We start from the raw sequence: 19,280 nt of genomic DNA on the forward strand, positions 1-19,280 counted from the left end.
AGCTCCAATTTTGAAATCAGAGAGCCGTGACCCTCTGCCTTCCTGGGTCCGGCAGAGACTGAGTGAGGCACGACACTTCCGGGTTTTATAGTCCCAGTGGGGGCAGCAGAGAGAATGGGGCATTTTGTAAAAACATTAATATCTCTCATTTTTCATCGACGGGAAAAATCCTCTGCTACCGGAAGGCGGAGGGGGGCTCTGAGCGAGGTGGCCAAAAATGACGGCCGTAGGTTGCGGCGTTCTCTCGGAAATGGGCTAAAAGCGGTCAAGATCAGACTTTTAGTAATATATAGATAAGTGAAATCGTATGTGTCCGAAAAGGAGCAGGAAGAGGCCAAAGCTTATGAATTCCCACCTTTATTCAACTGCTTATAAATATCCTATACAAATTTATACAAAATGTACACCATATGTACACCAGCCACTATATGTACACCAAATTATTTACATTTATACACTAATCAAATATTTACAAAGCCATACAAAAAAAAGAGAGAAAAAAAAAAGGAAAAACTCCTCATATACTATAGTATCTCTTAGTCATATATACAGCCCATCACCCTATAATCACCCTTCCCAATACAATCAGTATAACAAATATCCCACTCACAATCACCTATCCTTCCTTCCTTTCAAACAAGTGTTTTTGTACATCTTTTTAAACCGAATTATGCTTGTGCTAAGTTTTATCTCCTGTTTCAGACCATTCCACAAATTCACACCACAGATTGCTATGCACATACTTTTAAGAGTTGTTCGGACATTGAGTTTTTTTTAAATTATGTTCCCCTCTCAAATTATACCCACCCTGTCATTCCATAAACAGTTTTTGTATATTTCTTGGAAGTAAATTAGTTCTTGCTTTGTACATGATTTGCGCAGTCTTAAATTTAACCAGATCGGTGAACTTCAGTGTATGTGACTTTAAGAATAATAAATTGGTATGTTCAAGATAGCCAACGTTATTGATAATTCTTATTGCTCTTTTTAGTAATGTGCATAACAGCTGTAGGTTGGTTTTGTAGGTGTTACCCCATATTTCCACACAGTAACTCAGATATGGCAATATGAGTGTATTATACAAAGTATGTAATGATTTGTGGTCCAGAATGTGTCTTGATTTTCCCAATATTGCTATAGACTTTGCCAGTTTTGCTTTGACGTGGTTTATATGTGGTTTCCAGACGATTGTGTGGTCTAAGATCACACCAAGAAATTAATTTTCATATACTCTTTCTATACTTATGTTATCTATTTTCAATTGTACTTGAGGGTTTGTTTTATGTTTTCCAAATAGCATAATCTTTGTTTTGCTTAAATTTAGAGACAATTTGTTGACATCAAACCACTGTTTTAATTTATTCATTTCAGATGTGATGACCTCCAAAAGCTGCTTCAAATTCTCAACGGGAAAAAAAATATTCGTATCATTGTCAAATATAATTAATTACAGTATATTTGATACTTTGCATATGTCGTTAATGTTATATTATGAAAAGCTTTGGACCCAACACAGACTCTTGAGGTACTCCACAAGTTATGTTCATACAAGTTGATTTCTGTTCACCTATTTCTACAAATTGTTGCCTGTTTCTTAAATAGCTTCTCACCCAATCCAATCCAACCCTTCGGATGCCATACCTATCCAGTTTCATGAGTAAAATGATTTTTTTCAGCGGTCCGCACCACTGTCCATATCCAAATAAGCAGGCTTGAAGTAGGCCACCGACACAATCTCCTCACGATCTATATCACAAGTCGCGACCTCAGTCTGGAAAGGCCCCGTATAAGTCTGGAGCGCAGTGCCATGCGAGTCCCTGTGAACAAAGACAAAAGGGCAGTCCTTAAGCACCAGCGGAACATACGCAGGAACGGCTCATTGGGTGGGCGGTGCGACTCACATGGCAGCGGCCTCTGCAGTCCGTCTGTCTTTTTATTATTTTTTGTCTCGTTTAGAAACATAGAACATAGAAATTAGGTGCAGGAGTAGGCCATTCGGCCCTTCGAGCCTGCACCGCCATTCAATATGATCATGGCTGATCATCCAACTCAGTATCCCGTACCTGCCTTCTCTCCATACCCTCTGATCCCCTTAGCCACAAGGGCCACATCTAACTCCCTCTTAAATATAGCCAATGAACTGGAACTGAATTTGGCCTCAACTACCCTCTGTGGCAGAGAGTTCCAGAGATTCACCACTCTCTGTGTGGAAAAAGTTCTTCTCATCTCGGTTTTAAAGGATTTCCCCCTTATCCTTAAGCTGTGACCCCTTGTCCTGGATTTCCCCAACATCGGGAACAATCTTCCTGCATCTAGCCTGTCCAACCCCTTAAGAATTTTGTAAGTTTCTATAAGATCCCCTCTCAATCTTCTAAATTCTAGAGAGTATAAGCCAAGTCTATCCAGTCTTTCTTCATAAGACAGTCCTGACATCCCAGGAATCAGTCTGGTGAACCGTCTCTGCACTCCCTCTATGGCAATAGTGTCCTTCCTCAGATTTGGAGACCAAAACTGTACGCAATACTCCAGGTGTGGTCTCACCAAGACCCTGTACAACCGCAGTAGAACCTCCCTGCTCCTATACTCAAATCCTTTTGCAATGAAAGTTTGAATGTAGTTTTTATTTATTTTTTTAACTGGGTGTGTGTGTGTGGGGGGCAGGGGGTGGGGAAACGTTTAAAATCTTTCCCCTGCACAGAGAGCCTGACCTTTTCTCTGTCGGGTCTCCGTTGTTGTTGGGGCCGAGCACCGTGGAGCGGCCTCCAACCGGAATGACCTGGGGCTCCAGTCGCAGAGCTGCGGACCTACTTAGCACCGTGGAGCTGGCCGATTTGGGAGCGGGAGGAGCTGTGGTGGCGTGCGGCTGCGACCCGACCCCGAAGATTCGGAGGCTGCAACCGCAGGTCTGGTGGACAGTGGCACCGGCAGCCCGGTGGGAGACCGCTTTTCGGGGCTTCCGTAACGGCGACTTCTCCCGCCCGAGTTGCGGGGTTGAAGAGTACCTGGAGCGGGGCCTTACATCATCGTCTGGCGCGGATTTAAATGGCTGTGGGACTTTGCTAGCGCCCGCCGGGGGCTCCAACACCAAGACCCGGAGCGCGGCCTTGCATCGCCCGGCGCGGTTTTAATGACCGCGTGACACTTACCATCGCCCACCGGGGGCTTTGACTTTGACATCGGGAGGAGAATGGGGAGTGCAGGGGAGAGATAAGTATTTGCCTTCCATCACAGCGAGGAGGAGATGGGCTGTGATGGATGTTTGTGTAAATTGTGTTGTGTCTTGGGTCTTTTTCTTGTGTGTGTGACTGCAGAAACCAAATTTCGTTTGAACCTCAATGAGGTTCAAATGACAACAAATAAATTGTATTGTATTGTATGACGGGAAGTGGCAATGGGAGCCAGGACCCCCGCTTTCACACGCAGACGTGCCAGCACAGACGAGACGGTCTCCGGCGATCCCCGAGCTGCAGGAAGGAAATCCCTAGGCACCCGCAGCGGCGCACTGTACACCAGCTCTGCAGAAGACGTATCCAAATCCACCTTAAGAGCTGTGCGGATCCCCACGCCCAAGGCAATTGGTTCACCCAATCCGGGCCAGTGAACCGCGCCTTCAAATGTCTGTGGAAGCGTTCGACCAACCCATTGGCCTGATGGTGATATGCGCACCATACAGCTGAGCTACGGCCGACCACAAGGTGAACTGGACACCACGATCAGTAGAAATGTCAGCAGGCACGCTGAAACGCGGCAGCCACTGGGCCGCGAGAGCTCGGGCACAATTCGCAGCAGAGGTGTCGGACAGCGGAACAGCTTCAGGCCACCGTGTGAGATTATCCACAACCGTGAGCATGTGAGTGGCACCACGAGATGCGACTATTATTCGAGTCGCGTCCTCGCCCCCCCCCCCCCCCTCCCCCCACAGCGGCCTACCTGCCTGGATTGGCGCGGCCTTTCCTGCCAGGATCGACCAGAGCAGCGGCGCTGATGGACAGCGCTGGAACATCGCGGGGCTGGCGATGCCTTACCGGGGGTCGCCATCTGGAGCCCGGAGTGCTGGACCTGCTGCCGACATCCTGGAGCTGCGGTTTGCGGAGCTCCCAACGCGGGCGGCGCTGACTACAACGCGGGGTCCTGCGACTCTGCCCGGCTCGGCCTGCGGGCTCGGGAGCTGCAGACTCCGGCAGCGGGAGGCGGCTGATCCAGGAGGTCCGGGCCGCTGAGGAGGAGGCTGCTCACCGTCGGGGTTCGGCGTCGGCGTTCCACCAGCCCGGCGTGAGGGCCTGAACATCGGGCCACCCGGGGCGGCGACTGCGGGTGCTCGGAAGGCCCCGACCACGGATGAACACGGAGGGGAGGCTGGCTGGACTATGGTGCCTTCCTCACCTTGGTGCCATTTATGTTATGTTGTGTCGTGGGCTTTCTGTGTTTGTGCTTTTTAAAAAATTTTAATTCAATTTCAATTTTATTTTTAATATGTTTTATTATTTATTTATTATTTATTTTTTATTATTTCTTTGTGATTTTTTTAATGATACTGCCTGTAAGGGAAATTCATTTCGTTGTCTCAAATGAGACAATGACAATAAATTTGAATACAATACAATACGAATACAATACAATACGAGACGGCAGAGGACCCATCAGATCAGCGTGCACGTGGGCAAACCGGTGAGGGGGAACCATGAAATCCTGAAGCGGCGCATGAACATGTGTCTGGACCTTGGATGTCTGGCAAGGAATGCAGTCCCTGGTCCACGCCGCAACCCGCTTACGAAGGCCATGCCACACGAACTTGGCCGCCACCAATGCAGAAGTCGCCCCGATGGAAGGATGAGCCAGTCCATGAATAGAGTCGAACACTCGCCACTGCCATCCAGCCGTAATGACAGGTCGCAGCTGGCCAGTGGAAGTATCGCACAGGACTGTCACCCCTGCAGGGCTGAACGGCACAACTGCCAACATCAAACCCGATGCGGCAGTACGATATCCTTGCATAGAAACATAGAAATTAGGTGCAGGATTAGGCCATTGGGCCCTTCGAGCCTGCACCGCCATTTAATATGATCATGGCTGATCATCCAACTCAGTATCCCATACCTGCCTTCTCTCCATACCCCCTGATCCCCTTAGCCACAAGGGCCACATCTAACTCCCCCTTAAATATAGCCAATGAACTGGCCTCAACTACCCTCTGTGGCAGAGAGTTCCACAGATTCACCACTCTCTGTGTGAAAAAAGTTCTCCTCATCTCGGTTTTAAAGGATTTCCCCTTATCCTTAAGCTGTGACCCCTTGTCCTGGACTTCCCCAACATCGGGAACAATCTTCCTGCATCTAGCCTGTCCAACCCCTTAAGAATTTTGTAAGTTTCTATAAGATCCCCTCTCAATCTCCTAAACTCTAGAGAGTATAAACCAAGTCTATCCAGTCTTTCTTCATAAGACAGTCCTGACATCCCAGGAATCAGTCTGGTGAACCGTCTCTGCATTCCCTCTATGGCAATAATGTCCTTCCTCAGATTTGGAGACCAAAACTGCACGCAATACTCCAGGTGTGGTCTCACCAAGACCCTATACAACTGCAGTAGAACCTCCCTGCTCCTATACTCAAATCCTCTTGCTATGAAAGCCAACATGCCATTCGCTTTCTTTACTGCCTGCTGCACCTGCATGCCTACCTTCAATGACTGGTGTACCATGACACCCAGGTCTCGCTGCATCTCCCCCTTTCCCAATCGGCCACCGTTTAGATAATAATCTGCTTTCCCGTTTTTTTGCCACCAAAATGGATAACCTCACATTTATCCACATTAAACTGCATCTGCCAAACATTTGCCCACTCACCCAGCCTATCCAAGTCACCTTGCAGTCTCCTAGCATCCTCCTCACAGCTAACACTGCCCCCCAGCTTAGTGTCATTGCGTCTCGTCACCATCGCGTTGTGCAGCAGCCAGCCCAGCATAGTCCAAATCCCGGGGCCACGGACAACACAGCATGGACCGCAGGGCGAGCCAAAGTATCAGCCACCTGATCCAGCTTGCCTGCCATGTGCTGAACATCAGTGGTGAATTCGGAAACGAAAGCCAGGCGGCGCTGCTGACGAGCAGACCAGGGGTCAGACACCTTCGCGAAGGCAGGCAAATGTGACAGGCTTGTGGTCCGTAAATGCGGTAAATGTCCTGCCCTCCAGGAAATACCGGAAATGTTGGACTGCCATAGCAATGTTGGATGTTGAATGTTGGCTTTCATAGCAAGAGGATTTGAGTATAGGAGCAGGGAGGTTCTACTGCAGTTGTACAGGGTATTGGTGAGACCACACCTGGAGTATTGCGTACAGTTTTGGTCTCCAAATCTGAGGAAGGACATTATTGCCATAGAGGGAGTGCAGAGAAGGTTCACCAGACTGATTCCTGGGATGTCAGGACTGTCTTATGAAGAAAGACTGGATAGACTTGGTTTATACTCTCTAGAATTTAGGAGATTGAGAGGGGATCTTATAGAAACGTACAAAATTCTTAAGGGGTTGGACAGGCTAGATGCAGGAAGATTGTTCCCGATGTTAGGGAAGTCCAGGACAAGGGGTCACAGCTTAAGGATAAAGGGGAAATCCTTTAAAACCGAGATGAGAAGAACTTTTTTCACGCAGAGAGTGGTGACTCTCTGGAACTCTCTGCCACAGAGGGTAGTTGAGGCCACAGTTCATTGGCTATATTTAAGAGGGAGTTAGATGTGGCCCTTGTGGCTAAGGGGATCAGGGGGTATGGAGAGAAGGCAGGTACGGGATACTGAGTTGGATGATCAGCCATGATCATATTGAATGGCGGTGCAGGCTCGAAGGGCCGAATGGTCTACTCCTGCACCTAATTTCTATGTTTCTATGAGTGCTAACATCTCACTCATGAGAACTGACGGCTGCTGATCACCCAGACCATCCATGTGCAGCAGCTGAACAGTGCATTGGCGGCAGCTGAAGCCGAAGGTGCGGGCGGAGCAGCAACACCTTCAGGGCCCTTGTACCTGCCAACAGCGGGCAGATTCTGCAGAAACGGCAGCAACCGCAATGCCGTCTCCTGGGTGAGAGCGGCCACCACGTAGAAGTAGCGGGTCGCATCCGTGATGATCCGGCAGAGTTCAAACTGGGCCTCGATGTGTGCGATCTACACACGAGGCTGCGCAGCCCAGAACACGGGCAGTTTAAGTGCAACCGTGTTCTGCTGGGCTGGCGAATCGTCAGAGTTCCCGTCGGCATACATAGCGAGAAGAAATCCGGAAAAAGTTTGGATTGCCACGTTCACCAAATGTAGTGAGGCCAGACAGGTTAACCATATAACCATATAACAATTACAGCACGGAAACAGGCCATCTCGACCCTTCTAGTCCGTGCCGAACACATAATCTCCCCTAGTCCCATATACCTGCGCTCAGACCATAACCCTCCATTCCCTTCCCATCCATATAACTATCCAATTTATTTTTAAATGATAAAAACGAACCTGCCTCCACCACCTTCACTGGAAGCTCATTCCACACCGCTACCACTCTCTGAGTAAAGAAGTTCCCCCTCATGTTACCCCTAAACTTCAGTCCCTTAATTCTCAAGTCATGTCCCCTTGTTTGAATCTTCCCTACTCTCAGTGGGAAAAGCTTGTCCACGTCAACTCTGTCTATGCCTCTCATCATTTTAAAAACCTCTATCAAGTCCCCCCTTAACCTTCTGCGCTCCAAAGAATAAAGCCCTAACTTGTTCAACCTTTCTCTGTAACTTAGTTGTTGAAACCCAGGCAACATTCTAGTAAATCTCCTCTGTACTCTCTCTATTTTGTTGACATCCTTCGTATAGTCGACTCTGTTGAGCGAAATGATTTTTTAACTTTAAATAAAAATGAACCAAGAAATCCTGTGAAGTTCGTGAGTGTCTGCACCAACAATACCTGTCTCCTGTCGCTGAGAGGAGCGCTGACTAACTACACACACACCCCAAAAAGCCCGCGCAAACCAACACCCTGTGGTCACACGACTGCACCGACCAATGAAGAGGGTTCTGCCCTCTCCACCCCACCACCGGTTGCTGCTACACTGTAACAATTCTATGGTGGAACAGGTTTTCTAAACTGCATTAATTTAAGCAGACACATAGAAACATAGAAATTAGGTGCAGGAGTAGAGGCCATTCGGCCCTTCGAGCCTGCACCATTCGCCATTCAATATGATCATGGCTGATCATCCAACTCAGTATCCCGTACCTGCCTTCTCTCCATACCCCCTGATCCCCTTAGCCACAAGGGCCACATCTAACTCCCTCTTAAATATAGCCAATGAACTGTGGCCTCAACTACCCTCTGCGGCAGAGAGTTCCAGAGATTCACCACTCTCTGTGTGAAAAAAGTTCTTCTCATCTCGGTTTTAAAGGATTTCCCCCTTTATCCTTAAGCTGTGACCCCTTGTCCTGGACTTCCCTAACATCGGGAACAATCTTCCTGCATCTAGCCTGTCCAACCCCTTAAGAATTTTGTAAGTTTCTATAAGATCCCCTCTCAATCTTCTAAATTCTAGAGAGTATAAACCAAGTCTATCCAGTCTTTCTTCATAAGACAGTCCTGACATCCCAGGAATCAGTCTGGTGAACCGTCTCTGCACTCCCTCTATGGCAATAATGTCCTTCCTCAGATTTGGAGACCAAAACTGTACGCAATGCTCCAGGTGTGGTCTCACCAAGACCCTGTACAACTGCAGTAGAACCTCTCTGCTCCTATACTCAAATCCTTTTGCAATGAAAGCTAACATACTATTCGCTTTCTTTACTGCCTGCTGCACCTGCATGCCTACCTTCAATGACTGGTGTACCATGACACCCAGGTCTCGCTGCATCTCCCCCTTTCCTAATCGGCCACCATTTAGATAATAGTCTGCTTTCCCGTTTTTGCCACCAAAATGGATAACCTCACATTTATCCACATTATACTGCATCTGCCAAACATTTGCCCACTCACCCAGCCTATCCAAGTCACCCTGCAGTCTCCTAGCATCCTCCTCACAGCTCACACTGCCCCTAGCATCCTCCTCACAGCTAACACTAACACATTCGACATTCATACTAGAATCAACCTCAAGGCCAAGATTCACTCGAGCCCGTTCTGTGCCAGTGACTTTATAGTTTGTGTGTCGGCAGCTTTATAAACAAATTAGTCTTAGAACATTGTGTAAAGCAAGCGATAAACTTTTTATCAAAACATACCTGATTGTCTTGCTGTTCGGATCTGTTAGGCTTGCCTCATCCGTGTTAACATCTTTATTTCTGCCTGCAATGAATCATATGAACTGTTATTAACAGACTATCACAAGGAGTTAGGCAGAGTAACTCAGCGGGTCAGGCAGCATCAAGAGAGATGCTGACCTGCCTGGGTAAGGTTTTGAGTCAAGACGAATAGGGGAGGGGGAGAGTTGAGATATGTGGAAGGGTAACGTGTGAAAATGACCGATCAAAGCAAAATGTAGAATGGATCGATTTATCATTTGCTTTGATCCATCATTTTCACACCTTACCCTTCCACATATTGCTGGTCTCCGTCTCCCATGACTCACAGTCTGATGGGTCGCGAGCCAAAACGTCACCCATTCTTTCTCCCCAGGGATGCTGCATGTCCCGCTCAGTTACTCCAGCATTTTGTGTCTATCTTAGGTTTAAACTAGCATCTGCAGTTCCTTCCTATCCAGAAAATCTGTGAGAAGAGAGGAAACTGAGAAAGGCAAGAGTATCAGTCAGTCAGTCAGTCAGTCAAGTTTATTTGTCACATACACATACGAGATGTGCAGTGAAATGAAAGTGGCAATGCTCGCGGAACAACAAAACAACCAAACAAATTATAAACACAATCATAACACACATATTATTTTACATAATAAATAATAGAAGGAAAAACGTTCTGTACAGTTAGTCCCTGGTGAGAAAGGCGTTTACAGTCCGAATTGCCTCTGGGAAGAAACTCCTTCTCAACCTCTCCGTTCTCACTGCATGGCAACGGAGCCGTTTGCCTGACCGTAGCGGCTGGAACAGTCCGTTGCAGGGGTGGAAGAGGTCTCTCATGATTTTGTTTGCTCTGGAGTTGCACCTCCTGTTGTATAGTTCCTGCAGGGGGGTGAGTGAAGTTCCCATAGTGCGTTCGGCCGAACGCACTACTCTCTGCAGAGCCTTCTTGTCCTTGGCAGAGCAATTCCCGAACCAGATGGTAATGTTCCCAGACAAGATGCTTTCCACCGCCGCTGTGTAGAAGCACTGTAGGATCCTCGGAGACACTCTGAATTTCCTCAATTGCCTGAGGTGGTAAAGGCGCTGCCTTGCCTTACTCACCAGTGCTGAGGTGTGTGATGCCCATGTCATATCCTCAGAGATGTGGACTCCCAGATATTTAAAACAGTTCACCCTATCCCCAGGATCCCCAGTATACTAGTGGTGCAGCAGTCAACAGCTGGAAACCCTGCATTCAAACAAGTCTCTTTGAATCAAAGAAGCAGAGCAGGGCTCTTGCTTAACTTTTTTTCTCTGTTGTCAGCCAGGCAACCTCGGCAGCATTTTAGGTTGCCAAATGACAGTTTAGGTGGGCATTTATGAAGGCTTGCATGACGCGTGTGATTATGTGCTCGGACAAAGTGCGTAGTTACCAGTCGAAATTATGCTCAATGAAGCATTCACATATTATTTCTGCTTCAAATAAAGTCACAAGCTAAACATATTCACCAATCAAGGCATGATATATACCACAATGACATGCAGCAACATTACAATACCATATCTCATCTCTTTTTACACATTGCAATCAATGCAATTTCTATTATTTCTTTCCACTTCCAAACAAAAATCTGGTTGGATTATTCAGCGTATGTTCAACCTCGTTGTGACCAAGCGCAGGCTTGGCGATCGCTTCGTACAACACCTCCACTCAGTTCACAATAACCAAACTGATTTCCTGGTGGCTCAGCACTTCAACTCCCCCTCCCATTCCGAATCCGACCTTTCTGTCCTGGGCCTCCTCCACGGCCAGAGTGAGGCCCAGCGCTAATTGGAGGAGCAGCACCTCTTATTTCGCTTGGGTAGTTTTCACCACAGCAGTATGAACATTGGCTTCTGCAATTTCAGGTAGTCCTTGCTTTGTCCCTCCTTCACCTCCCATTCCCAGCTCTCCCACAGCCAACTGTTTCCGCCTCTTCCTTTCTTTTTCCCGTGTATCTGTGTATCGTGAGTCTTGCGTGGGAACTTTTTAACTCAGCATGCAGGCAGCAGCAGATTGTCGCTCCCTTAAGTTTCACCCCACCTACACCCCTCTGCTTCCCGGCCATGTGTGTGACCCCCTTCCCTCCCCTCTCCAGCTCCCCGCTCTTTGCACCGGCGCGGAGGCTTTGCACTGTCTTCACGTCGGCGATGCTAGCAGCACAGTGCCAGTCACCGGAGACGCAGGACCAACGGGACACCGACCCCCAGGCCCACTGCAAGCACGGAGATCCCAGAGACCCACAGCCAGCAGCAGCCCAGCCCCGTTCCAACTCCAGAGGAAAACTGCAAACTGGCCGGAGACGTCAGGACCAGCAGAAGCCGTTCCCCGAGCTGCGCCCCCTCATCGGGACACCGACCCCCAGGCCCACTGCAAGCACGGAGATCCCAGATCAGCAACTCCAGCCCAGCCCCGCTCCAACTCCAGAGGAACACGCAGTGTATGGGCAGAAGCTGATGGTGTGCAAGGGACGTCTTGTTCTTGGGGTCGCGCAGCTCGGGCTGTGGGCGAACTGCTACTTGTCGCCGTAGCGGCCCATCGGGGAGCGGATTCCTCTGGAGTTGGAGGGGGAGGGGGGTATTGTGCTGTTTGATCGCCCCCTACTATCCCAGGGACAGGGAGACAGGACGTTCACCGAGGGCGGCCCGCAGTGGTGACAGCGGAACCTCCTCCGGTCGGTCCTCGAAGAAAGGGGAACTAAATCCCCATTCATAAAAGAGAAGGTGAGGGTATATTGCGCGGGAGGGTTAATAATTGACAATATGCTGCTACCTGCCCGCTGAGTTAAGGACCAACAGGACACCAACCCCCAGGCCCACTGCAAGCATGGAGATCCCAGAGACCCACAGCCAGCAGCAACTCCAGCCCAGCCCCGCTCCAACTCCAGAGGAACACGTAGGGGCAGAAGCTGATGGTGTGCAAGGTACGTCTTGTTCTAGGGGTGGCGGATGAGGGGGCGCAGCTCGGGCTGTGGGCAAACAGCCACTTGTCGCCGTAGCAGCCCATCGGGGAGAGGATTCCTCTGGAGTTGGAGGGGGAGGGGGGTATTGTGCTGTTTGATCGCCCCCTGCTATCCCAGGGACAGGGAGACACAGCGGCTTTTTAGACTGGTGGGCAATCACTTCCAAAGTTCTGCCCACACAGTCAGTACACCTCTCCTACGCTGCATTTCATACAGACATTTATTCTGCAAGAAAAAACTACATTGAAGACTCAAACTCGCGACCGAGTAACTGCCAGGATCAAGGCGCAAACTCGCGACCTAGCTAGGCCGCCTAAGAGCATGTAGCCCCGCTAGGGTGACATGAGTGCAAGAGGTGATTCAATGCTGCGGGCACATTTACAAATTCAGGAATTCATTCAACACACTGCATTTCATACAGACATTTATTCTGCAAGAAAAAACGATATTGAAGACTCAAACTCGCGACCGAGTAACTGCCGGGATCAAGGCGCAAACTCGCGACCTTGCGGATATGAGCCGAGCACTCTACCACTGAGCCAGCCATTAAAATCTTCGCTAAAAAATTTCCATTCCGAAGACCGACAAATTCTGAATTACGAGAAGTGTCTGGTCCCAACGCTTTCGGATAAAAGGTTGTGCACCTGTATACACAATAAATAAACAGATAAAATGCGATAGGCTGTTATTCTTCAGCCCTCCACCACCTCCAGTTTAAATTCCATTTAGAATATTTATCAAGAGTATCAAGAGTATATTTAATTGTCATTTGGACCCCTGGAGGTCCAAATCAAATGAAATGCCGTTTCTGCAGCCATACATTACACACAAATAGACCCCAGACACAACATAATTACATTTTACATAAACATCCATCACATCGCTGTGATGGAAGGCCAAATAAACTTATCTCTCCACTGCACTCTCTCCCCCCCGATGTCAGAGTCAAAGTCAAAGCCCCCGGCTGGCGATGGCGATTGTCCCGCGGCCATTAAAGCCACGCCGGGTGGTGCGAGGTCGCACACCGGGTCTTGATGTTGGAGCCCCCGGCGTGCGCTCGCAAAGTCCCGCATTCCAAGCCGCGCGGGGCAGTGGTGCTAAGCCCCGCTCCAGGAGCTCTTCGACCCCGCAACTCGGGCGGGAGAAGTCGCCGTTGCAGGAGCCCCGAAAAGCGGTCTCCCTCCAGGGACCCGCGGGCTCCCGGTGCCGCCGTCCGCAGACCCGCAGCAGCAGCCTCCGACTCAGCAGCAGCAGCAGCAGCGGCAGCGGCAACACTCCTCCACCGCTCCACCCGCTCCGGTCTCGGCCAGCTCCGCGACGGTGAGGTGAGTCAGCACCTGAATCCCCGGCTTCTTCCTGTTGGAGGCCGCTCCTCGTTGCGGCCCCAACGACAGCTGAGACCCGACGAGAAAAGGTCGGGTCTCCAGTGCAGGGAGAGATTCAAAAGTTTCCCCCCCCCCCCCTCCCACCCCACCCCCACCCCCCCCACACACACACCCCAACATAAAATAAAATAAAAAACTACATAAAAACACAGACAAAAAATAATAAAAACGCGGACAGGCTGCAGAGGCCGCTGCTGACCAGAGTCGCGCCGCCTACCGGAACGTATTTATTTATGGAGGACCAAGAAACCAGAAGCAAGAGTCACTCCAGGGAGTTACTCCAGCTCCAGGGAGTGATTCTGAGTTGGTTTTCAGCGGTGGCGGTGAGGCGGCGACCAGACAGCAATGGCGGCCAGATCTCCCATAATACAAAGGGAGGGAGAAAGTGGCCGACGTCGACCAGTTTCCGTGGCAGTACGCATGCGCAGGGCGGCCGATGATGTGCTGCCCGTGGTTGTGCGCATGTGCTGGGGGAAAGGATGTGTTGGCTGTAGCAGTGCGCATGTGCAAGGCAGCCGGCCATACCGGTGGACAAGGATCAGGCGGAGACGGAGAGTGACAGAGAGAGAGAGAAAGCGAGAGAGAGAGATAGAGGGGGGCCGCTCAGAGTGCTTGCCAAGCCGGGAAAAATGGGACGGCTGTTAGGTTGCCCGACGGCACTTTAGGTCACCATTGGCAATCGGGCAACGCTAATTTCGAACCCTGCAGAGTCTCATGTCTTGGAGAGCTTTGGGTTTCACTTCATTTTTTTCTCTCTTCCCCATCTCTCCCTCTCTGCATCATCCACAGCCATGATTTTCTCCCTCTATCTTCTCTCCCTACTCGGGAGGTGACCAAGGCTTGTTATCCATGTACCTAGAAATTGGTAAATCATTCCCATAGCTCAACGTGTGATGTGGATGCATCAGAATGAATGGGTGTAGTGGAATGCAGTGAATAGGTAGCCTTAGGACATGCTGGCCAGATGGAATTGACTTGGGCTGGGGTTTCGTACAAGTGTGGGTCTACCTTTCCCTGACAGGGTAGGAGTGCATGGCAACCTCTGGTTCCAGGCTGGAACTCAGCGAGTCTGGGAGACACATTGCTGTGATTCATTGTAGTATAAAAACTCAAGAGACTTGATACATACTGTATGCTATCCTTAACCATAACCATATAACAATTACAGCACGGAAACTGGCCATCTCGACCCTTCTAGTCCGTGCCGAACACATAATCTCCCCTAGTCCCATATACCTGCGCTCAGACCATAACCCTCCATTCCCTTCCCATCCATATAACTATCCAATTTATTTTTAAATGATAAAAACGAACCTGCCTCCACCACCTTCACTGGAAGCTCATTCCACACCGCTACCACTCTCTGAGTAAAGAAGTTCCCCCTCATGTTACCCCTAAACTTCAGTCCCTTAATTCTCAAGTCATGTCCCCTTGTTTGAATCTTCCCTACTCTCAGTGGGAAAAGCTTTTCCACGTCAACTCTGTCTATCCCTCTCATCATTTAAAAAACCTCTATCAAGTCCCCCCTTAACCTTCTGCGCTCCAAAGAATAAAGCCCTAACTTATCCAACCTATCTCTGTAACTTAGTTGCTGAAACCCAGGCAACATTCTAGTAAATCTCCTCTGTACTCTCTCTATTTTGTTGACATCCTTCCTATAATTAGGCGACCAAAATTGTACACCATACTCCAGAATTGGCCTCACCAATGCCTTGTACAATTTTAACATTACATCCCAACTTCTATACTCAAACATTACATCCCAACTTCTATACTCAAACATTACATCCCAACTTCTATACTCATATACTTATAAATATTTTTCGTAGCAATCTATTCTGGGGAGTCAAAGTGATGGTAATGCTAATGGTATAAGAAAGGAAATCATGGTAATGTATTTAGTTTAGTGATACGGCACGGAAACAGGCCCTTCGGCGTACTGAGTCTGCGCTAACTAGCAATCCCTGTACACTAACACTAGCCTACGTACACTACACTAAGGACAATATTCAGTTTTATTGAAGCCAATTAACCTACAAACCTGTACATCTTTGGAGTGTGGGAGGAAACCGGAGCACCCGGGGAAAACCTACGCAGGTCACGGGGAGAATGTACATACTCCAAACAGACAGCTACCCGTAGTCAGGATTGAACCCACGTCCCTGGTGCTGTAAGGCAGCCACTCTACCTCTGTGCCAACGTGCTGCCCTGAAATTGGAGCAATTTCTCCACACATCTTTTATTTTAAAAGCTGAGAAGATGGTAAGGTTTAAAGTAAGAGTTAATAAAATAACTGCCAAAATCTTTAGAAAGTGGAAGTGATATTGACAGAACATGAGAAAGATTCCAACAAAGCTGACCACAACACCAAAGGGGAACTCCAGGGTAAAATATTGGCATGACCATATAACCATATAACAATTACAGCACGGAAACAGGCCATCTCGACCCTTCTAGTCCGTGCCGAACACATAATCTCCCCTAGTCCCATATACCTGTGCTCAGACCATAACCCTCCATTCCCTTCCCATCCATATAACTATCCAATTTATTTTTAAATGATAAAAACGAACCTGCCTCCACCACCTTCACTGGAAGCTCATTCCACACAGCTACCACTCTCTGAGTAAAGAAGTTCCCCCTCATGTTACCCCTAAACTTCAGTCCCTTAATTCTCATGTCATGTCCCCTTGTTTGAATCTTCCCTATTCTCAAAGGGAATAGCTTGTCCACATCAACTCTGTCTATCCCTCTCATCATTTTAAAAACCTCTATTAAGTCCCCCCTTAACCTTCTGCGCTCCAAAGAATAAAGCCCTAACTTGTTCAACCTTTCTCTGTAACTTAGTTGTTGAAACCCAGGCAACATTCTAGTAAATCTCCTCTGTACTCTCTCTATTTTGTTGACATCCTTCCTATAATTAGGCGACCAAAATTGTGCACCATACTCCAGAATTGGCCTCACCAATGCCTTGTACAATTTTAACATTACATCCCAACTTCTACTCAAACATTACATCCCAACTTCTATACTCAAACATTACATCCCAACTTCTATACTCATATACTTATAAATATTTTTCGTAGCAATCTATTCTGGGGAGTCAAAGTGATGGTAATGCTAATGGTATAAGAAAGGAAATCATGGTAATGTATTTAGTTTAGTGATACGGCACGGAAACAGGCCCTTCGGCGTACTGAGTCTGCGCTAACTAGCAATCCCTGTACACTAACACTAGCCTACGTACACCAAGGACAATATTCAGTTTTATTGAAGCCAATTAACCTACAAACCTGTACATCTTTGGAGTGTGGGAGGAAACCAGAGCACCCGGGGAAAACCTACGCAGGTCACGGGGAGAATGTACATACTCCAAACAGACAGCTACCCGTAGTCAGGATTGAACCCACGTCCCTGGTGCTGTAAGGCAGCCACTCTACCTCTGTGCCAACGTGCTGCCCTGAAATTGGAGCAATTTCTCCACACATCTTTTATTTTAAAAGCTGAGAAGATGGTAAGGTTTAAAGTAAGAGTTAATAAAATAACTGCCAAAATCTTTAGAAAGTGGAAGTGATATTCACAGAACATGAGAAAGATTCCAACAAAGCTGACCACAACACCAAAGGGGAACTCCAGGGTAAAATATTGGCATGACCATATAACCATATAACAATTACAGCACGGAAACAGGCCATCTCGACCCTTCTAGTCCGTGCCGAACACATAATCTCCCCTAGTCCCATATACCTGCGCTCAGACCATAACCCTCCATTCCCTTCCCATCCATATAACTATCCAATTTATTTTTAAATGATAAAAACGAACCTGCCTCCACCACCTTCACTGGAAGCTCATTCCACACAGCTACCACTCTCTGAGTAAAGAAGTTCCCCCTCATGTTACCCCTAAACTTCAGTCCCTTAATTCTCATGTCATGTCCCCTTGTTTGAATCTTCCCTACTCTCAGTGGGAAAAGCTTTTCCACGTCAACTCTGTCTATCCCTCTCATCATTTTAAAAACCTATATCAAGTCCCCCGCTAGCAGGGATGCTAGATACTAGACTAAGGGAAGGGCAAGGGGCGAGAGTGGGGGGGTGGAGCGTCCTGCAGCTGAGGATGGGACAGCTTCAGGCGGGGGCCAGTGGGGAGGGGGGGAGCGTCCTACAGCGGGGATGGGGATGGCTACAGGGGGGGAGCTGTTGTGGATCAGGGGGGAGTGTACCGCAGCCGGGGGGGGGGGGGGGGGCGGCTTCAGGCGGGGACTGTCGGGGGGGGGGCATCATGCACTCGCTCCATCCCCCTTCAACCCCCCTTCATCCACTCTTTGCGGCTCTACGGCGGAGCAGGCATTCCCGCCCAATGGGTTCCCATTATGACGTAGAACACGCAGGTATTACTGCGCAGTCACAGCTGACGGGCACGTGGAAAAGGGATTTTGATTAATCTCGAAAAATAATGCACAATATTTTCAGATAAGGCGATTTTTGACTTCACGGCATAAATCTCTATCGGAAAATGTGAACATTTTACCTCCCCCCCCCCCCCCCACCCCCCACCCCCTCCTTCCCCAATCGTACCGATCAATGGTATATTTTAAAAGTTATTAAGGTTTAAAAAAAACGTAAACCACGCACACGCAGATTGGTCTCCTCTCCTGTCAGTCACCGCCACGCAGATTGGTCTCTCCCCGTTACTAACCGCAACGGCCGGAACGGCGACGCTCCTTCCTGCACCATCGTGGCACTTATTGGCCGCGTCCGCTGTCAGTCGCCAGCATCGCACTCCTCGCCCAGCCGGCTCCGGGGACGGGAAGAGGCTACACAATGATCTGGGCGTTGAGACTGGCGGGGGCAAGAGGTCACGCGACGGTCCGGGGCCTGAGGCTGGCGATGGCGGCGGCCGGCGTGCTCAGAGGTCGGGGAAGGCCACGCGACAATCCAAGGCCTGTGCTCTGAGGGCGCCGACGGCCGCTGGTTCTCCGGGCACGGAAGGAGGGGAGAGGAGCGGCAACCTTGAGATCCTGGGGAGGTGAGGAGAGTGGGTGGGGATTGTGGGAGAGGAGGGGAAAGTGGGAGAGGTGAGGAGGGAGAGTGGGGGAGGATGGATAGAGGGAGGGGAGCGGAGTTATGGAGGGAAGGAGGTAATGACTAAGGGTAGGGGAAAGGAGGAGGGTGAGGTGAGGGAGGGATTGGGGAGGGGAGGCAGATAGGGGAAAGAAGAGGGAGGGTGAATAGGAAGGGGATGAGGTGCTGACGAGGAGGGGAATAGAGGGAGTGGGGGAAGCGGAGTGATGAAAAGAGGGACAGGTGGGCAGTGGGGGAGATCAGGAGGGATTTTGGGGGCAATAGGGGGTAGTGGAGGAGCAGAGGGATAGAGGAATAGGAGGGGGTAGAGAGGGGAGAGGAGTTATGGAGGGAGGGAGTGACTGAGGGTAGGAGAAAAGAGAGGGAGCGAGAGAGAGAGATGAGGGAGGGATTGAAGGAGAGGGGAAAGAAGAGGGAGGGTGAAGGATGAGAGGGAGGGAGTGCTGGGGGATGAGGGGAAATGAACCACGCCTGCGCAGTTGGGGGCTATAGGTGAGTGGTAGAAAAATACGTTGGGGGAACGGGTGAGTGGTGGAATATTGCGTTGGGGGAACGGGTGAGTGGTGGAATATTGCGTTGGGGGAA

General features: G+C 49.3%; 1 protein-coding gene across 1 annotated transcript in view; it reads right to left on the reverse strand.

The window, feature by feature from the left end:
- Positions 1-131: 131 nt before the first annotated feature.
- Positions 132-19,280, reverse strand: part of LOC129693595 (uncharacterized) — a 57,339-nt gene continuing 38,190 nt past the window's right edge. Inside the window, exons 6-7 of the mRNA XM_055630388.1 lie at positions 9,234-9,297; positions 132-1,817 (exon numbers count right to left, since the gene is read on the reverse strand). Of these exons, the coding sequence (XP_055486363.1) occupies positions 1,673-1,817; positions 9,234-9,297 (209 nt within the window). The 3' untranslated portion in view covers positions 132-1,672. The remainder of the gene's footprint in view (positions 1,818-9,233; positions 9,298-19,280) is intronic.

This window comes from Leucoraja erinacea, unplaced genomic scaffold (assembly GCF_028641065.1).
Source record: "Leucoraja erinacea ecotype New England unplaced genomic scaffold, Leri_hhj_1 Leri_361S, whole genome shotgun sequence".
In the NCBI taxonomy this organism is placed as follows: Eukaryota; Metazoa; Chordata; class Chondrichthyes; order Rajiformes; family Rajidae; genus Leucoraja; species Leucoraja erinaceus.